This window comes from Linepithema humile, chromosome 6 (genome assembly GCF_040581485.1).
Source record: "Linepithema humile isolate Giens D197 chromosome 6, Lhum_UNIL_v1.0, whole genome shotgun sequence".
In the NCBI taxonomy this organism is placed as follows: Eukaryota; Metazoa; Arthropoda; class Insecta; order Hymenoptera; family Formicidae; genus Linepithema; species Linepithema humile.
This window is the reverse complement of record NC_090133.1, coordinates 10778866-10801419: the sequence shown is the minus strand read 5'-3', so window position 1 is coordinate 10801419 and position 22554 is coordinate 10778866. Positions and strand designations below refer to the sequence as shown.

The following is a 22554-nucleotide window of genomic DNA, read 5'->3' as shown; positions in this document are numbered from 1 at the left end:
ATGCCGTTTTTTTTGCCGCTTTGAAGGCTAAAATCGGACCATTTTACCCATCCTCTTTTATCCTCAGTTCTACGTACTTCACATTTAACAATTTAATTTACAAACAAACATTTGGGACACCTATGGGATCGCCTCTTTTGCCTATCATCGTTGACATCGCCCTCCAAGACATAGAAGAAAGATCGATAAATTATTTAACCTTTAGTCTTCCGTTTTATCTGACAAGTAGAGTATATCAGTTGAGAAACGCAAATCATAACCAAATTTTAATAGTGTATAAAGGGAAGCCTCCTGAATACGATAAGACCAAAATTTCAAAGCGGTGCGTTGCAGCGTGATAAGGCATCTACTTACCAAGCCGCTGACCCGAGTTCGAATCCTGATGCTGTCGTATCTTTCTTTTATTTATAATAATAAAATAAAAAATAATTATTTAAATATTATTTATTTTATTTGAGTACAAAAAAGGCATTAAAAAATTAATACATTTTTAAATAGTCAATATTAATTGATTTTTCATAGAATTAGATTTTATTTAATAATACAAATTTTAGGATAAAAATTATCGTAAAAACAAGAAAAGCAAAGACATTTTCGGCAAATTAAACATTGTATACAAGGCAGTTGACCGCAGTTAACATTTTGATTTCGACAAGATAAAGAAAATTCAGAACTGTGCCTATTTGCTCGAAAATAAGCGAGAAATTTCGACAAGAGAAAAAGGCATTTGAATCCATTCTCTGCTTCAATTATCAATTGACATCAATTGACATCACCGATTTTTTAACCAATGCTTCAATACGCATGGTTTGCATCAGGTTTTATTAATCAAAGAAAAGTTTTCTTAAATTTAAATTTAAAACGGTGAAGGACTTTTTGGTTTGGCTTACTGCTCTACTCGCTCACGAGCGTTGTCGTGGTTATTCTGAGATACCGTGTATATGTACAACTGCTCGTTGATAACTATAAATAACACAGACTTCTATATACTTATTGTTAGATAATTATATATTTCTATATACTTATATAGTTAGATTACTAGTCTGTCTTTTTAATATACCTATCTCTTAAAAGTATGTACTAAAATCTTGTGCATGCGCATATTATATAATAAAATATCGCACCATTTGCTAAAATTATTAATTTCTTACTCGAAACAGGTATAACAATATAATGACAAACGATTGCTTATCAACACCATAGTTCGTTCAATAATTAGCTTCTTCAGTGTTATATTATATGCATGCATATGTATAATATAGGGGATACAGAAATATTATTAAAATATTTGTACAAAATAAAAGTCTCACAGTCTAGCTTATATAATAGTCTAGTATATGTGATACAATATGTGATAAATAATGACCTCATAAATAAATCATAGAATAAATCATAAATAAACCTTGTCGATCATAGTTTAAATTTTGAAAAAAACCACGTAGTGGTTAAATTGAATAAAGAAAAGAAGTTAAATTGAATAAAGTTAATTGAATTTAGTTATAATTTTAAGTTTACAAACACGATTAAATTCCCGGGGCCGTTACGATTATCTTAGGCGCTCCTTCTACGCTGGAATCTACTCGCGCGCTCCAGCGCAAAGCTGCAAAAAAGGTCATATCTTTTTAGCCGCCACGCGGTTAAACGGAATTTTACAAGCAGGCAATATCGAACCGGGTAGAGGCGGATCATCGCAGACCGAGTGGTCAATTTTTACATGTTTTTGGATACTTTAAAAATTATTGGCGCCTATTAAAATTTTGCGCCCTACGCTGATGCGTATATTGCGTATTGCCTAGTAACGCCCCCGCTCGTTCCATAGAAAATTACAAAGATCCTAAAATATATCACAATAAATTTCAAATCCGCGTTTCGTCCTTTATATCTTCTCTTCGTTTCTGTCGTCGAGTTTCGGATTCCTCCGAATTGTTCCACCATTGTACTTCGCCTGACCCGCATATCACAAAGATCAAGTTACCCAGGAAGTAAATCACCGCCGCAACGTAGAATACGATGTTCCACTGATATACACTACTCTGAAAAGCGAGATATTTCTTAATAGTAGTTTTGACAAAATTAGTTTTTCCAATAACTAATTGTAAGATAAAACACGCACTCAAAATACATAGATTTTAAATATTGCTAGTACACAATGCGAGTTTGAAGTATAAAAATTGAGTGAAGAATAAAATTTACTATATGCGCGAGAATGATTACCTCGTCGACGACAATCTCGCTGCATATAATAGGTGCAATGATGGCAGTGATAGTGGCGATGCAATTGGTAATGGACATCATAGTGCCAGCAAAGTTTGGACTGAGATCAATATGATTGATTTGGTAACCACATAGAGATCCAGCATTAAGACCAACCGCGATGATGAGAATGACGACGGCCCAGATAAAATCGTCAGTAGGTATAATACTCATGCATGCCAAAGCAACAGCCGGGCCCCAATGAGCCACTGTATTGCAAGTCTTCCTGACTATGCCTCGAGATGCACCCTTCTTCAACGCATAATCGGATAACCAGCTTGCAGGAAAACTGAGGATCCACATCATTAAGTACGGTAAAGCAGAAATTCCACCGCTCTATAGAAAAGAAAATGTATTTTAATGATTCTTAATTAATCAAAGAAATCATTCTCCTAATTAGTAAAAAAAAAGTAATTCCAAAAATTAAAACATAAAAAAGCGGGATTTTGTTTAGAAAATTAAAAAAAAATTTTTCGGCTTTTTTATTTGTTTTATTAAATTTTACTGCTTACTTGCTCGATCTTGAAGTTCAACACGCCCGTCATGTAACTGGGTATTTCCGTCAACAGCGTCCAATATCCCCAATTTTGGCCACAATGAGCTATTATGATGGCCCACATAGGTACCGAGGTAAAAATCTGTTTCCATGGTATTTGCTGTTTCTGGTAAAAGATATAAAATCATCATAAATAAATTGTGTATTATTTTAAATTTAAATTTAAAAAATATTTTTTAATAAAATAATATATATAACAATGGAATAATAATCAAAAAAATTTCTTTAATTTTATGGAACAAAAAATTTTTTTATAATTTACGATATTGAGGATAAAATTGAAGAAAATATCTAACAAGGCAAACACCAGACATCTGGGTCTTCGATTTGCCCAATTTTATCTACGTTGTAGTAGCATCTTTCCCTCCACTAATCCGTGATAAAGTGATACGACACAACTCTCAAGAATAAGCGAGAAAAATGCGTTTAAACATTTATGTGCGCGTAATCTATCGAGCACTAACAACGAATTGACAGCTAAGCGGCGTAGCTTAGGGCTTGGAGGCTTAAAAGGTGCTACTACAACATATATAAAATTGGACAAAATTGGAGACCCAGATGTCTGGTGTTCCTCTTGTAAGATATGATTACCCTGATGGAAATATTTTTCTGAAAATATAACGAAATTTTGCTGAAATGTATTTGGAAATTTCTCTCAATTAACCCCATAAATTAATTTCATAAATATTTTATCAATTTTTCATTAAAAAATAACAGTTTTAAGTTTAATTCGTAAATTTCATAATGTCTAATATTTCAAAACTCTTTTATTACTTTTCAGCAGTATATTTTACCTTTCTTTATATTTCGTAGTATTACATTAAATTTTCATACGGAAAATTATGACTCATTTTGAAATATATTCAGTAGTTTTTCAAAAACTTTCATTTTACTTTTCATTGATTTCATAGTATTTTCAGCAAAATATTTCCAACAGGGTAGAGTTGAGGGAAAAGTTATTTGTAAACGTAACTCACTACAGTTATCGTTCTTTTCTCTAAAAAAATTTCTTTTCTCCAAAACTTATAACAACAGCGTTATAAGTAACGAATTATTTCCCAACTGATCTCCCATAACTCATTCATATTAATCATGTCCCTGAGGTTTATAATAATAAACATAGATCATTTTCTTACCTGATCGACTTTATCGTCTCCTTTTGTTTCTGTGATCCTCAGACTTTTTTCTATATACTCCTTCTCCTCCTCGGAAATACTACGATGATTGGACGGCGAATCTGCCCCAAGAAAAAAGAAACTCACACTCCAAAGGATTGATAATGCACCGAACAAGTAAAAGATGCTGGGCCAGCCTACATTTGATGCAGCGAGAAATCCGGAAATTGGCATAGCTATCACCGTGCCAAATTGAGCACCCGCGTAAGCAAATGTTCCTGAAACACAACAGTAAATTAATTTCTTTGTTAAGATATATTATTGCCATTAATTACAAGTCACAATCACAAGCAATCAAGTTTTGCTCGTTGCATTAATCTATTTATTCCAAAATTCTATCAATAAGAGAAAAAAAGAATATCTAATAGTTTTTAACTATTTGAAAGTTAAAATGTGAAAAGGAGAAAAATGAAGAGAAGAAAGAAGAAGAAAGAGGAATGCATAAATTTTAATTTTAATAAATTAAATAGAAAAGAAGAATAATTGGAACAATACTTATGACATCTTAAAAAATATCTTCATAAATAACTATGACGTCCCTGAGCGCGCGAAAATTCAACACATCTATTGGTGAACTTTAACCTGTTATAACTCGAAAACTTTGATGCATATCGCGTTCTAATATCAATATTTTTAAAAAAGTAATAATAATAAATAAATAAAAATAAATTTATAAATAGATTCCAAATAAATTTATAAAGTTATTTTAACAATAATAAATAGTGAAATATTTCAATTACCTATATCAACATCGATAATTAAAGTGATATCTGAAGGCATTTTTAATGTGCGATGTCCCTGAATGTGCAACTTTTTAACAACTTGATTGTGGTAAACTTTAATTTTTAATATTTCCCATATTATTTTAAAAACTATTGCAATTTCGATATTTTGATATTAAAATTTTTGTCTCCAAATGATTTCAGGAATCTACCATTAACGAGTGTTACGGTAGGTTTAAGCATCTTGTATATACTTACATAAAAGTATAGTTAGGCCGACAATATTCTAAGCCGTCGGACAATATAAGCAGGTGCGGGAAAAGAGGAAAAAAGAGGGTATCAAATTAGACAGTTCAGCATATTTTTAAATAGTGGAGCGATAGGGGATATCATGTTATACTCATCTACAGTTGCAAAAGTGCATACTCAGCATTTTAGGCGACATTTTTGCGCCATATTTAGGAATTATGTAATCGATTTTGTAAACCGATTTTGAGTTATGTCATTTTGAATACACATTTGTGCATGCTTAGATTTCTCAGCAATCAAATTACTGGATCACCATTTTCGATGCCATTATCGTTGTCAGATTTTGCAATTATGTAATCACTGATTTTAGGTTATGCTATTTTGTAACAACCGTGTTAGCATCATTTTTTATTCACTATTCTTCGGCGCCATTTTGCGCTGTGTTACGTGCGGATATGCAACGCATAGAAATTTAGAAATAAAGAACAGGATACTTTCTATGAGATTTTTATTCAGGGCTGCAAGTTGATGTTGCTCGTCAGAGCTGCGAACGAGAACTAAAAACTAAACGCATAAACTGGACCTTTGTTCCAAGAGCTTGAGGTATTTTGTCGATAAGTTTAAAAAGTTTCGGGCGGAGAAATAAGATTATATTGAAGAAAGTGTTTCGCGAGAAAATAAATTTAACGGATTTATGTTTATTAGTTTATTATTTCGACTGGTTGTTTGTTCAGACCGAAAAAAATAGGTGGTAAGGACATAGATTTTAGAAATAAAAAAGATTTACGGATTACGTCATCACCATTTTTAATTATTGCCGTGTGCAAAAGTGCTGCTCTTAGCAACAAAACAGATATAAAAAGTTTGCAAAAAAAATGAAATTATCAAAGTTGTTCGAAATGGAGACAAATACCCTGTATAGAATAAAAACTTCACATAACATTGTTTATACAACATTATATGAACGTTTGCTCAACGTTGAAACAACTTCAAAACGTTGTATTATTTCCATATAACATCTAAATATCCAGATTAAGTACATAAAATGTTGACTTTCTAATATTACTTTCTGTGAATTTGAACGTTGTCCCAATATGTGAAGTTTCTGTTCTATACGGAACGGAGTATGATCTTACTGTTTGAGTAGAAAACATCAAAATTTTGGGAGAGTTCCTCGCATGGAACTACAAGTGCGACTAGTAGCTTAATTCTCTAAGGGAAAAATGTCGCAAGAAACAGTGCACCAGAACAATTAATTCTTTGATCACGCAAATTGTATCTGAAGGGTATAAGAAATATCCTACAAGAGTGTTTCGTGTCTATCGGCGGTGGATATGGTATGAAAAAAGAATTTACGTAGAAAGAAATCGAGACAGTCTTTAAGAATCGTATGTTACAAGGGTAAGTCAGAAATTATCCTCAATGTTCTTGTAAACTTTATTACAGAATACTTACGAAATAAACCTTTACATTATTTTTTAACATAGTTCCCTAGTTTCTCAATACACTTGTTCCATCTGTCCATAAGTTTCTGAATTCCGACAGAAAAAAAAGTTTTAGGCTGGGAGACAAACCAGGTATGTACCACTTTTTGTACATCATGGTCTGAAACAAATCGACGACCTTTTAAAGTATCTTTAAGGGAGCCGAAAAGATGATAGTTCTCGGGGGCAAGATCAGGACTGTAAGATGGATGAGCCAATACCTCAAACTTCAGCTTCCAAAGAGTCTACAGCTTCTTCTTATGTTTAATGCTTGTCCAACCATTTTCAAATTTTTCAATCCACTCATAAACACTACGTTGGGGTAAAACACTATCACCATATTACACGCAGAGCCTACAATAAATTTCAGCACTTGAAACTCTTAACCACAGAAAATATCACACCTTTCTGCTCTTCCTTCCTTCCTTAATGCAAACACAAAGTGCAGCATCTATGTTCAAATAGCCATACAAATAAAAGGAAACAATCAAAAGAAAGTAATCAATTATAATATATACTGAGAACATCGCACAACACATCAGCAACTGATTTGGTACAAACAAGCAGTGTTACATTACAAGGAAAAAATAATTCCCACATTGCATAATTGGTACAATGATCAATTTGGACTATATCAAACCCTATCAATTTTTGAAAGAGATAAGAAATACGATCCTTGAAAGCGTTCAAGTTCGCAGCGTCATGACGCAATACGGTAGTGTCAAAATCAACACCATGTTCAACAGGAAATTAATCGCAGGTGACAAGACTACCGTAAAGACTATTGCCACGAAAAACAGTGAGCTGTTTCTTACGTCAAATCTGAACGAGTCGTACATGAAGCATGTAATTGATGCTATTCTGGCGGTTTGATCGTTTCTTTAATCCTCGCCGACAACAGGAGAAGCACGTCAACTTGCTGTACGTGCCTGAATGTCGGAATAATAACGAGAAATTTTGCGTACATAAAGCTAAGTATAGACTATAGAACAATTAGCAAATCTAATTAGCAAAACTATTAGCAAAAAAGATGTTAAAAATACGGAAGATCAAAATTCCTAATTTTGCGTAAAATTGCGTTTTATAGATTTATTCAAATTTCTCGGCACTAGTCTTGAAAAATTAGCATCTTATACCTGTCTAAAGATAAACTAATAATTTTGCGTTCCAAATTTGGTCATCTCTTTGCAGAAAATTTCGATCTCCTTATGCGAAAAGATGTGTTTCTCTATAAGTATATTGACACTATTCAAGGTCACATTAACATTGCCATGTAATGCGTTACTTAAAACTCTACAACTTTTATTTAAAATATTTTTTTATAAAACTTATATTTTTCCAGACATTTTTTCCACACTCTGTATCAAAGACTCAATACCGTTTGGTTTATCGGTAACGATATTACAGTTATAAAACTGAATACCGAAATAATGGAATACCGTAATCGGCTATACCGGAATAATTTCGGTACTCATATATTGTTACGTTTATCAAATATCATTATAATATCAGTATTATACCGTATTATAACGATATTGTGGTATGTGCTTTTACGTTTTTACTAGTTACATGTACATTTACCGTCCTTAATTTCGTAGCAAATCGCGGCGCCAGAAGCGCTCTGCTGAAATATACCAAGTTTAGCCTACAATATCTCAAGTTTTTAGAAACAGTCACATGAGTCAAGTTTTTAGCAAAATCAATTTTATTTAAATGTAGTTTATAACAAAATAATATATTATAACATAGAATAGTAGTTTATAACATAGAATTGGAAAGTAGTTTATAACATAGAATATTAATAATCTCTGTCCTAAATATCTCAATTACATAGCGGCAAAATTTTAGAAGTGGTTGCAACGGACTACGAGGATGTCATTGACTAGCTCTTGTGAAAGATTAGATCTTAGCGAGGACAGAATGAATTTTAGAGAGGAAAACAGACGTTCCACGCTGACCTGTGTAGCCGGAGTGGCTAGGATAATCTTTGAGAACTCATGCAGTTCTGGTATCGTCAATTTTTTATTTTCCCAAAACTCCAAAATGTTCTCTTTGGTCTTCAACCTTGGCTGTTTTGCATGGGTCTCAAGAGCATTGGCAATGTTCTCAGTGGTGCGTTTGTTCCGACGGCGTCTTTTCTTCTTTTCCGTGTCTCGAAGCAATGTTTCCATTTCATCTGTATCCGATTCCTCATTACCGGAGACTGCTGTATCAGGTACTGGATCGGCGCTTGTGCTTTTCCCACTCTCTGCATATGAAGCCATGTCTTTCGAATATATGCCATAGCCTGCGCCGTCTCCTGCGCGGATAGTAACACACTAAAACGGATGTCCATGAACATCCCTGCGAGAAATGGTTCTGATTGGAACAGCTGCCTTTCTCGGACCTTTATTGCCCGCACTAAGGCTTCAGACAATGTTGTGCCAACCTTTTGTGTGTGGAGGATGCAGCATGTCCATTCTTTGTATAAATCCCCAAAAGTCAACTGTTCACGTTGTATGTTTTTAGTGGCCACTCTGCATGACGTAAAGGCTTGGACAATACTTTTAATTTCTGCCCATGCTTTCTGTGGCATCTGAAGCTCTTCGTTGGCCTCGCAGATATCGTGAAGCTCCAGCAACCGCTCTAGCATGTCAACTGTTGAGTTCCACCGAGTCACAAAGTCAATTATTGGTTTGCGTTTCATTGCTTTTAGCATCCCCTTCAATGTTGGCGTTTGTAATTGTTTAATTAATGTACGTGCACCCTCAATTGTTTCTCCCAGTGCGCAACTTTTGAACGCATCACCTATGGCTAATTGTAAAGTGTGCGCCGCACAGCTTATTGACCGTACATTGTACTCAGGAGAACTTGTTCCTACGGGATGACTAGTGTTAGAGGACGTGGAATTTGAGTAAAATTAATGAAAGTCGGTTTTATCGTGTGACCACCTTTATTATGGTAAAGTGTGAGAGTACATACGAGAGCAGCCAAAATAAGTAAAATAAGGACGGTAAGCACTGTCGGTAACAAAACAAAGGGAACATGCTAAATAAAGTCCCGAGTTCACATGACTTTCTCTTTTCTATCACCCCCACTTGGACTCAGGTTATTAATCAAAACAAAAAAATATCCTTTTACTTATAGAACAAAAAATTTGTCACGTCAAACAAAGAGAGAAACAAAGATTGTGTGTGAGTCTTTTAGTCTGATACTCCTATCTTATTATTACACAGTATATTCTTCCGACTAAAAACTCCTTTGGTTAAATAATCTGCTGGCATTTCTTTACTACTTAAAAATTCCAGCTTAATTTCCTTTCCGCGAATCTTTTCTTTGACAAAGTGTAACTTTGTATCGATGTGTTTGGATCGTGCATGATAAGCGTTACAATGCGCTAATTTTATAGCGCTCTGGTTGTCACAATGAAGAATCGTTGCTTCCGTTGGTGGCGTTGAATCGACATCGTTTAATAATTGGCGAAGCCAGATGGTTTCCTGACAAGCCGCTGCTATAGAAATATATTCCGCTTCAGTTGATAATAATGCAACTGTTATTTACTTCTTACTGGTCCATGAAATCGCGCCTCCTTGGAGCGTGAATACTTATCCTGTCGTTGAGCGTCTTGAATCTGCGTCTCCTGCCCAATTGGCGTCACAAAAACTCAGCAAATTAGAGTTCTTATTGCGTGAAAACTTTAACTTGTAATTCATGGTTTCTTTTAGGTATCTTAGAACTCTCTTAAGTGCTATTCAATGCACCTTTGCTAGATCTTGTGTAAATCTGGCCAGTGACGTTATTGCACTTCCAATATCAGGCCGAGTACCTTGAAATGCGAACATTAAACTTCTTAGTAGCTCGCGATATGGGACCTTTCCCATCTCTTTTCTTTCAACCGTTGTTTTTAGTGACATTTCCTTGTCAAGGCGCTGATTTGGGTCCAGTGGAGTTAACGCGGGATTGCACTTGCTCATCCCGAATCTTTGTAACATGTCTTGAATATATTTTGTTTGATTAAGTGTTGTTTCACCCTTAGTGCGATTTCTTTGGATTTGTATTCCTAACAACTTTGAGACTGCGCCTAAGTCTTTCATCTTGAATCTTCGCTCCAATTCTGACTTAGTTGTTAATTTCAGAACTCGGTCGTTGGTTAATAAAAGAAGATCGTCTACATAGATGGCAATTATAGCTACTTCATCCTTTTCTCTTTTGACATAGACTCCTCTGTCAACATTTGAACGAATGAAACCTATTCTCGTTAAAGTTTCATGTAATTTCTCGTTCCAGGCATGACTCCCTTGTTTGAGTCCGTAGAGTGCCTTCTTCAATCAACAAACCTTTTGCTCTTGCCCTTTAATAGCTGCTGCTTCCGGCTGCTGCATAAAAATTTCTTCTTTTAGTTCGCCATGGAGAAATGCAGTGACCACATCAAGATGATCTACATCGTAATTGTTTTTTGTTGCAAGAGCCAGTAATGCTCTTATCGAGCTGTATCGGACCACGGGTAAGTATGTTTCTTCGTAGTCAATACCTTCCTTTTGTTCGTAACCCTTCACTACAAGTCTTGCCTTGTAGCGCTCGACGTTTCCATTGTTATCCCTTTTTGTCTTAAAGACCCATTTATTCTTCAATGCCTTTCTTCCCTCTGGTAGGTCACAAAGTTCCCAGGTGCCATTTTCAAGAAGTGATTTGTACTCCTCCCGCATCGCTTTTCTCCAGTTCGCTTTATTAGCGCTTTCAAGAGCCTGTTTTATTGTTACTGGGTCTGTAATGACTTCTTCAGTTGCCAAATACATTATGTATTGATCTTTTTTCTTGGTACTGGTTTTCTTGAAGATCTTCTCACTTCATTTGTAAATGCTTCGGCTTCAACCACTATTACGTTTGGTTCGAAGTCAACATCACTTGTATCTTCGTTAGCTTCGTGTATTTCGCTTATTGAAATACTTTCATCATCGCAACTTTCGAAAAACGATTCCTCTTCTTCATTTTCATTCTCTTCATCTTCGTTGGCCTCCACTCGAACAATGATCCCTTCATTAAACAAGTCTTTGTCCGTTATATCAGTTCTTGCTTCGTTAGTTTCTGTTAACGTTTCCGGGAAAGATTCTGCTTTCTTCTGACTCTCTAGAAAAATTACGTTTCGTCCTTTCACGATTTTTCTTGTTGTCAGATTGAAAAGCCTGTATCCCTTGGTGTTTTCCAAGTAGCCGACTAATATGCAATCAACAGATTTCACATCCCATTTTCGACGCATCTTTTTCGGCACGTGTAAGTATGCTTTGCATCCGAACATCCTCAAATGGCTGAGATCTGGTTTAGTATTATACCAAAGTTCGTATGGCGTTCTATGTTGCAGACTCTTAGCTGGGGATTTAGTAAGTATACCGATGTTGAGGACTCTTCTGCCCAAAACTCGTTGCTTAATTTTGTTTCGACTAGAAGACATCGAGCCTTTTCTACGATGCTCCTATTCGTTCTCTCAACGAGGTCATTTTGTTGTGGCGTGTATGGAACTGTAGTTTGGTGATGAATGCCATGTTCTCGCAGATACGACGAAAATTGCTTGTTGATGTACTCCTTTCCATTGTCCGATCTTAACGCTTTTATCGTGCAACCGGTTTTTTTTTCAGCAAATACTTTATAATCTGTAAAACAGTTCAAAGCTTGGTTCTTTGTTTCAAGAAAATAAATTGATACCTTTCTCGAGTAATCATCAATGATTGTCATGAAATATTTGGATCTGCTTGAAGTCGTCTCCATAGGACCACAAATATCGGTGTGCACCAATTCTAAAGGTTTTGAGGCCTTTTTTCCAGACCTTGGGAACTCTTGACGAAGCTGCTTCTCTTTTATGCATGTCACGCATGGCTCCTCTGACGGATTATCAAAGCTTAATCCTGTTGCGTGTTTGTCACATAGGAGTTTCATGCTCGTTCTGTTGAGATGCCCCAGACGCCTATGCCAGAGTTCATTATTTTTCTCAATTTTAGCACTGTATGCCTTTGACTGATTCTGATCAAGACGATAAATGTCACTGATTAACGTTGCAGTGGCTATTTGATTCCTATCCTCGTCAAATATCTTGCAGTTATCCTTTGTGAACATGACAGTCAGATTTTTCTTTGTCATTTGACTTACGGATAATAAATTTGACGAAATACCTGGAACATAAAGAACATTTTTCGCAGTGATAGTATCCATATTGTTATCGTTGCTTACTTCTAGGTTTACGTCTCCTGTTCCTTGGACTTCTAATTTCGCATTGTCGGCGATTGTTACTGTAGATCGGCTGCAATCATTTAAATTGAGAAATATGTCTTTATCGCTTGACATATGGGCCGAAGCCCCAGAATCTATGTACCACTCTCGACCTTTCGATAAGTTAGTAATAAACGCTTTATGTTCTGAACGTTTTTGTTGTGCCTTCTGTGTACTGTTGGTATTTTTTTTTCTTTTTGGACATTCCTTCGCTATATGTCCGTGAGTGTTGCAATTGAAACACTTTGGCTCTTTTCCTTTTGCCTGTTGTTTCTGGAATGGACCTGCTTGCTGTAATACGCTGAGTCAGTTTCTGTGTTCTTTGGCTTTGACATATTCGCCTTCTCTTCCTGTAACAATTTAGTTTTGATTACGTCGCCAGTTATACGTGTACCTGAGCTCTCAATGGTCATTATCATTGGTTGATACTGACTTGGAAGTCCCGCTAATAGAATGGTGCCTATCTATTCTTCGTCTACTTTTAAGCCTATACCTGTTAATTGATGTGCAGCTGTCACAATTTGTGTAACATATTGTTCCATAGACTTACGATCCTCGAGCCTTGTGATTACCATTTTTCTGAGTAGACCGACTTTGCATGTCAAGCCTAAATCTTCAAAAGCATCCTTGAGTTTATCCCACATCTGTTTGGCGTTTTCAGTATCTTCTATGTGTACGTAGTTTACTGGATCAATGCACATTACCATTTTTGCTGTCGCTTTATCGTTCTTGTCGGCATTATCGTCTTCTCCGAGCACACACTTCCATAGTCCATCGAGTTGTAGATACTTTTTCATCGCAAACGCCCATGTAACGTAATTTTCGCGTCTGCGTAGACGATCGATTGTTGGAAACGCGTTTGATTGCGACATTTCTTATATGTCCTACGAGATTTTTCTCGAATTACACTCTACACACCTTTTTCCGTTCTGTTGCGTGAACGGTTATGTTTGCCACGTGCCAACTGCGCGTTTTCTTTTACTGAGTCTTTTGTCACTTGAATTCGTTTTCGCGTAATCGCGTATGCTTAATGCTTACTCTCGATTTGCACTATAATCCTCCTGGGCCCATAACCTGTTAGAGGATGTGGAATTCGAGTAAAATTAACGAAAGTCGGTTTTATTGTGTAACCACCTTTATTATGGTAAAGTGTGAGAGTACATACGAGAGCAGCGCCAAAATAAGTAAAATAAGGACGGTAAGCACTGTCAGTAACAAAACAAAGGGAACATGCTAAATAAAATCCCGAGTTCACATAACTCTTTCTTTTCTATCAACTAGCTTGGTTTCCCACGCCCATTTCTGCGTCAGAAGAACCTTCTGCATCAGCGGAAAGTTCGTACAGCTCTAACAAAACTATATCCGAAAAATCATCAGACTCATTCCATGTCACCATGTGTGCATCCGCATCGTTTTATCAGAATGTTCTGCAACATCTTCCCCTTAGATAATATCTACGAGCTGCTGGCTATCCAATAATTTTATCATTTTTTGCATATTGGACGCGTTATCTGTTGTTATGGTGTTAAGTTGATGGATGGATATGCCGTACACATTAAGTATACTCAATATTTCTGACTTAAGGACCTCCGCTGTCTTGTCATTTCCACGACGGCAAGAGTTTTTAACACTATTTTCTTGTTGTGTATGTACTGTAAGTTTACACCTAAAAAGGAGCGGTCCATGCATGTAGCGCAATCAACTTTTAAACTCACCAATTTACCTCGACTTCTTTGGCAATTATATCACGGATGGATCGTGCCCGCTCAGTGACAGCTTTCTTGATTTTTGCAGCATTGACGGTAATCTGATTTGATTCAGGACCTGGCGGTATCATCTTAATAATGTTCTTGAATGCTATATCATCCATCAGAGTAAAGGGTCGTCCGTGCACAGTGACAAGATTCACACATTCGTGTACGACTCGCTCTTCACGCGCGCGTTTTCTGGGGCCTGCGTCTGATGCATCATCAAAACAGGAGGATGTATCTTGGGAAGACTCACTCTTGCGTTTCTCATTTCTCATCACAACAGTAGTATATGTATAATATTTCCGTGATTTTTCGAGAGGTGGGATAGCAGGTTTGTCGCATGGTTGCCCTGTACAAACCATATCTGTTAATAGTTATCATTCAAAGATGTACGATGATTCGTCACGTATCTGACTTACCTTCACGTCTACTTTACAAATTAAGCATTTTGACGTTTTCGCGGTTCTGTCATAAACAAAATAGTCGTGGACAGCATTTGCTTTTGGTCGGCCCATTACGTTCTGTCGATTCAGATAATTTTGCTTAACTATCAACTACGCAACACAAAAAACCTTTAAGACAATAACAATGTAACTAATTGAAGCAAAATGAGATATATTTAATTAGGCCAATTTACGAAGATCAGACAAATAAATAAAATATTAAACTTTGTGGTTATTAACGCAATCGATCAGATTTAGTTGAAAAAAAACACGCCTACGATCAAATACAGCCACACAAGCTTCTCAGTTCGGTGACGCGTTGTAAAGTTTTGAGCGATAACGGGGAAACAGTGAGTGTTAACCCTGAAATTTGGCCGAGAATGGCAAGTATAGCCCACCATTGCACTAGATTAACTCGTACAACAATTCGTCGCGTACCCAGTCGGAGTCGCCAGTTTTTAATTTGTAAACACTATACACTTTTATAATACTAAACTAACACTTTTTTATCGCTGTAAACACAAATTTCACAAGGAAAAATTATCCCTCGAATCATGTAATTTTTTTTATTTTGTATAGAAATTGTTAAATTTGGTTTAAAAAGGCTACTTTAATATTTAAAAACTTATTTTATTTATTATTTTTAATTTATTTTACGCACTTTAATTTTCTAGAAACAAAATAATTGCTTGAATCAATCTCACATATTTTTATCAAACAACAAAACAACAGAATCAAACATAATTTTATATGAATGTCTGTAATTGGATTAATCCAAGGCAATAAATAAATATTATTATTATTTAATACGCTAGTTCCGATATTATACCGATATTTGAACCGATATGCATCCATACCGGTATCATGCTTTACCGGTATTCTATCTTTTCGGTTTGCCATACCGGTACGAAAAAAAAACCAAAAAAATACCAATATTATTTTGGTACTTTGTTATCGATATAGGTCCTTGCTCTGTATATTGGATAATATAGATATTTGAGGATAAATTAAAGGGAAATAAGATAGCCACCTGTCTGTGTTGTTGCTGCCACGTTGCTGAAAACAAAGGGCATTAGATTTCAGCAAATTTAGAACAAGGTGTGTGAGTCATTTGCCTCTGGTATGATATCACATAAATTCAGCATGTGTTGCTGTCAAGTTGCTATGTGTTTGCTGTCAATAGTTTATCGCTGTACATAAAAAGCAAAATGACAGCAAGTTGCCGACAACACATGCCGAGTCATAAATTTTAGCAAAAATTCAACAGCGTGTCGAAAACGGTTAAATATATTTTTTGCACCTTTACTCTTTTCAAACATATAAAATAATAAGTAAATAAATCCTTCTTTTTATTATCACCAGAAAGAAGAATTTACTTATTTATTATTTTACATATCTATTATATATATATATATACCTCGCCGCAAATATCTATAGGTCGAAACCGAAGCTGTGTTAATTTGCCACAAATATCGTCGATGTATCGCCTATTTATTTATTAAATTGCACGCACTCGCGAAAACACACATACACACATACACAAAGATAGGTCATTTTCGACATTTTATATTGGTTACAAGACACAATTAACATATTTAAACAGCTTTTAACAAATTAATATATTTAAATAGTTTTTAACAAATATACGACAAAAGCACAGACATCATTATCTTTTTCTATCACCGTCATGTTGCTCTTATGTTGTCGAAAATGAATGACAAAGCAAAATGTTTTCCATGAATAGAAGTCATTTTGTTGGCAACAAAATGAGCAACAGTTGCTCTCCGTTTGCTCTGAATCTGCTGACACGAAATGTTTCAAATCTGCCCTCGTGTTGTTGAATACGTATGACTATGCTTTACGCTTTTAGCAAATATACAACAACTAGTCGAAAATTCATGCTCAGCATTAAGTTGCATGATCTTGCAAAACATGCTTGGCTATCAGGGATATTAAAATAACAAATAAAAAATAAGAATATTAAGCTTATTTGAATTTTTCCATGCTACAACTTGTCCTGTCCTACTTGTCTACTGGAACTCATCAAAATTGCGCATCCATAACACGTAACTGTACTTACCATCGTAGGCTGTACTTACCATACACGGCCTGGCTCGTGAAGAAGCAATCCAGCCTGTCTAGCAGCTCTGCTACTAGTATCTACAATCTTAAAACAGTTAAAATGTATTAATTTTAGCAGCAGTACTGTTAATACTGTCAGCACATTTTGGAACGTACCCGCTACTAGTGCATGGTGGTAGCGCGGTTAATTTATAATCAGACCCGCTCCACGTAACTCTTCCACAATTGACAGAAACTCGTTGTCATGAACGTTGTTCCCCGCTTGGCGCCTTCCCAACAATTGCAAGCGATCGATCAATTCATTGAAATCATCTCAATGCACATAATCGACCTTGTTATTAGTCACCGCCAAAAAAAATGACAATCTAAAATCGGTAATAAAATCTGACAACGACGCAAAATAGCGTCAAAAATGATAACCAAGTAATTTGATTTCTGAGAAATCTAAGCCTGCACAAATGTACATTTAAAAAATGACATAACCTAAAATTATTACATAATTCCTAAATATGACAACGGCGCAAAATGACACCTAAAATGCTGAATATGCACTTTTGCAACTGTAGACGTGTGCAACCTGATACCCTTTCCCTCTATGACCTCGAAAAAATGCTGACCATAAACTTTTACAACTGCAAACCTGATACCTATTCTCCACTACTCAAAATATGTTGAACTTGTCTAATTTAATATTCCCTTTTCCTCTCTTCCTTCGCACTCTCCCTCCCCAGTCAACAAAATGTTAGCAGCCTGCTGACAGTTTGCGAGCAGATTCGCTCAGAACTTGGCAGCAAATACGGTGCCATCTGTGTCCGCGTTAAGCTCGTGTTTTGCCGGCAGAACTTGACGACGTAGATTGACAGCAGATTGGCGGCAGAAAACGAGCAGAATCTGTGCAGTGTAATTTGATATCAGATTGTCGGCAGAAATCGAGCAGAACCTGCCATCATAATTTAAATGGAATAGCGGCATTTAAATGCTTCATTACAATTTTACATTTCTCGTTTTGCTTATTAAAAGTAGTAAATAAGATTTGCAAAATATGTAATATATATTTGCTTTATTGGGACAAAAAAAAGGTACTTATGTTTTAATAAATTTATTAGGCCAAATTCCAAAATCAGTACAATATCGGGTCCCACACGGAACAAAAACCTCTAATGGATATCTACTAGATGTCCATCATGGAGATTCGAAATCTCTATTAGATGTCCATGTAATCTCCTATAGATGTCTACTAGACATCCACAGTTCCGCATTACATACCTCCATTCGACACCCATTAGATATATTCATAGATATCATATGGAACAATCATAGATGTTCCATAGATATTTCATAGAGCTTTGATGGATTGTAGTTTCAATTCGTCATTAATAAAATTATTTGGAAGTAAAGTCACAAATGTGATTGCGAGATAGTCTTGTTTATGTAGGTGTTAACAGAATGTCACCATGTTCTCGACTGTGAGACAGTCGAGAACTGTGAGACAGTCGAAAACATGGTGACATTCTGTTAATACCTACATGAACAAAACTATCTCGCAATCACATTTGTGACTTTACTTCCAAATAATTTTATTAATGACGAATTGAAACCACAATCTTTCTACTAAACAGATTTGTAACGTTAGCACTGAAGATGGCTGAATGAGCCGAAACGTTTGACATCGACGATGCCCTAACAATATTCGTTACTATGGATACTGATACTTCTATCAAACATCGATAACAGATATCTAATAGACATCTATGATGGATTTATAGACGTCATTTATCATGGAGATAATATGAATTTCTAATAGAAATCTATCTAATATCCATCGTAGAGATAAATGTAGTATAGAGTTATGGAGATTATATGAACGTCCATTGGATGTCATGTTCTGTGTGGGGTCAACTCGCGGCGGATTTTCAATTTCAAAAATCAATTTAATATTCTGAATTTCCTATGGAAATTGTATCAGATTATTGTATTAAACTGATAAGCTTAATTAAGCCACTGGCCACTATTATATGCACTGTAGATGAATTTTGAGTACGAGTTTATATGTGAAGAAACACGCCGCATAGCGGCAAACAACATCAAATTCCACTGCGCAGATTTTGCTCGATTTCTGCTGTCAATCTGACATCAAACTGCGTTGCACAGGTCTTGCTCGGTTTCTGCCGTCAATCTGCTGTAATAATTCCGAGCAAATCCTGCTCAGTTTTTGCTACTGATCTGCTGTCAAATTATGTCAGCAGGTTTTGTAACATTTCTGCTGATATTCTGCTATCATCATCTGATGTAACAGGTTTTGTATATAATCTGCAGTCTTTCTGCTAACAAAAATTTGTAACAGACATTTAGCAATATATGTTCGAACAGTCTTTGCTGACTCATTGCCCCTGGGTCATTGCCCCATGGCTTAGAATCGGCCTAGATATTCTACATATCTCTATACGGTATCCGCAAACAAAGAATTAAATATACTTTTTACAAAATAATTTGTAAACTATTTGTCTTGATTCAATTAGATATGATTCGATAGGACACCGAGGGGCGCAAATTCTCAAATCTGTTCTCACCCAGTCGTGCCCTCTCAGAGGGCGGCGCCCATTTGGAGAGGAGGGTGTGAACGCAAGGTAATAGGCAAGCCTGAGTAAGACCCATGCCTACCCTGCAAATCAGAATAGCTGGCAGTTTCCACTGACTAGTGACGACTGGCGTTATGATGTTCAGGACGCCACACAACAGCATCCCAATACTGAGAAGCTTTTGACCACTCCAGATACTGGCGATGAAGCCGCTCGGCACTTGCATCACCACGTAACCCCAAAAGAACGAACTGAGCACCAGATCTTTTTCCTTTTTACTCCAACCAAAATCCTGATGGCAGCAATTAATGTAGCATTTGATTGACCTTAAACTTCATTATTACGTAGTAAAAATTGCATTGATAAATCTTTTTCGACGTCATTATTTTCATGATCACATTATCTATGTTTTTAAAAAACTGGATAGTTCCTAAACTTAGAAAATCCTTGTGCTTAAATTTCAATCATTTTTAATTGTTATACATATATTAATTTCTAGATAGATGAGAAAACTTTGCTTAAATGGATTGTGTAGAATAAATTGGCGATGATTATCGCAATATACAGGATGTCCGGTAACTCACGGACCAACGCTCGTGAGCGGATAGAGCACATTAAACAGAACAGAAAAGTTTTTTACCATTTTGCAATTCTTGCAATAATTATTTAAGTATTAATTAAAAAAGATGGGCGAATGAACGCGTGTTTCGCGCGACTAGATCGTAGGATGTAGCTCTAGGCGTGTCAGCGATGAGTGGTCGCACGGCAATGAAAAGTTTAGTCGCGCGACGAGAGTCGCGGTACGCGCAGGCAGCGATTCTACGATCTAGTCGCGCGAAACACGCGTTCATTCGCCCATCTTTTTTAATTAATACTTAAATAATTATTGCAAGAATTGCAAAATGGTAAAGAACTTTTCTGTTCTGTTTAATGTGCTCTATCCGCTCACGAGCGTTGGTCCGTGAGTTACCGGACACCCTGTATAATAATTGTCAAAATAATAAGACATTTACAAATTGGCGATTCATTATTTATCGGCTTCTTTAGCGGCCTTGTAAAAACAATGATCATTTATCTGCATTCGAGATCCGTGCATTTTCGCGTAAGAAATCGCGCGAGAGTGAATGTATCCTTGTCACAATCTGTGACGAGACAATGGAAAGGGAATTGCAATATTCGTGGAACTCTCCTTTCAGCCGCGACGAGATATCTGACACACGAAAAAAAAACCATTTTATCGTACGTAGCTCGACCTAATGCACTTTACTCTGTCTCTGTCTCTGTCTCTCTCTCTCTCTCTCTCTCTCTCTCTCTCTCTCTCTCTCTCTCTCTCTCTCTCTCTCTCTCTCTCTCTCTCTCTCTATTCCACGGATATATGAGAAAAATTTTCTTCCCCTGACATAGATACCGAATTCGATGATGACACGATTGCAATCGCGAATTTATGATATATTCTATGGCCGACAAAAATCACTTAATCGACGCAAACGGTTCCGCTTGATTGCCGAGCGTTCGAATTTAATAATTCAATAATTGTAATTAGCCAACTATATATACATATAATAATTATAATTGTATAATTTAATTGTATAATACGCAAATACAATTTATAATATTAGATTTTATATTTAATATTATATTTTTTTAAATTTATATTAATGTATTGAGAGTTTCTTTCTCACACATTTAATTTTATATTATAAAATATATTATAATATATTATAAAATTAAATATTAAAATAGCACAATATAAATATATAATATATTAATATAAATTTTTTTAAATATAATATTAAATATAAAATCTAATATCATTTTTTTACTGTGTGTTAAAAATATATAAAATATATCCGCACAATTGCATTATTTACAGTGCAAAATGTGAACAGAGATCAATTTTTGTCCAATTATTCGCGAATTCGATCATTTCAACAAAATTATATATCAACTCTACGAAATGAGAAAGAAATTATATTGTACATTTAGGATTTTCTTGAGCAACAATAATGACAAAAAATGTTGATCATGTCATTATATAATGAGCACATTCGACACGCGCTTATCTGACAATCGCAACAACGTAATGTCAAGTGTTTCACACTATTCGCTCTCGATGTTATGCTATGTAAACAACGAGATTACGAGTAAAGAATTCACCTCGATATTCGGATTTGCGCTGCTTGCATTTGCCATCGGCACCACAGCTACTGACATCCCGACTCTAAGACAGTACCCGATAGTCATGCCCAGGAACAGCAGTAGCACTTGTAGATGCCTGATTCCGAGAGTACCTGTACAAAAAAATCATTCTGTCACTAATAAATAAATTGTATCCGCATTAACGTATCAAAACTTGCCTAAATCAATTTTTTTTTAATTATACGAAATCACATTAATATCGGTTTAAAGTTATAAATTTCAAATTCAAAGAACAGGATTAATTTATACTTACAATTAAATATTACCAAGAGATGTCTCGATATGAGAAATAAATGAATGTAAAATGACGGCACTGGAAAATTGCAAAGTCGCAATGCAATTTTTTAACGTAATATTAATTGTGGTAACAATAATCAAATAAATGATAACAATAAAACTTAAGCAATTATAATAATAATAACAATAAACAATAAAAACTTGACATAGTAATAAAAATAGTATATGTTTCTCATTCGCGAAAAATATCAGTTTTTCGTTTTGCGGTTTTAAAGAATCAATTCCGTACACAGGGTGTCCTGCATCTAACGCACCGTACAGTAATAACATTCCTGTGATCATTTTAAGATGAAAATTCTAATACCAAAATGTCGAAGCTGTAATAGTTTTTAAATGGGAAATATTTAAAGTTGATCACACACAATCAAATTGCTTCAAATTCGCACGCTCTGGCATGGTACATCGCATAGTAATGAGGATACCTTCCAATATTAATTTGCTTTTAAATATAAATATAATTTTACGCACAATAAAAAATAAAAACAGATCGATATCCTAAGATACCTTTATTGCGGATTATTGCG

General features: G+C 35.5%; 1 protein-coding gene across 2 annotated transcripts in view; it reads right to left on the bottom strand.

Moving 5' to 3' along the window:
* Nucleotides 1–508: 508 nt before the first annotated feature.
* LOC105679144 (putative inorganic phosphate cotransporter) overlaps nucleotides 509–22554 on the bottom strand; it is a 28619-nt gene continuing 6573 nt past the window's right edge. Inside the window, exons 2-7 of one of the 2 annotated variants that reach the window (XM_067357655.1) lie at nucleotides 21692–21825; nucleotides 19526–19826; nucleotides 3946–4202; nucleotides 2766–2915; nucleotides 2215–2589; nucleotides 509–2028 (exon numbers count right to left, since the gene is read on the bottom strand). In XM_067357655.1, the coding sequence (XP_067213756.1) occupies nucleotides 1972–2028; nucleotides 2215–2589; nucleotides 2766–2915; nucleotides 3946–4202; nucleotides 19526–19826; nucleotides 21692–21825 (1274 nt within the window). In that variant the 3' untranslated portion in view covers nucleotides 509–1971. Of the gene's footprint in view, nucleotides 2034–2214; nucleotides 2590–2765; nucleotides 2916–3945; nucleotides 4203–19525; nucleotides 19827–21691; nucleotides 21826–22554 lie in introns of both variants that reach the window. The other variant, XM_012378994.2, reaches the window with a different exon arrangement.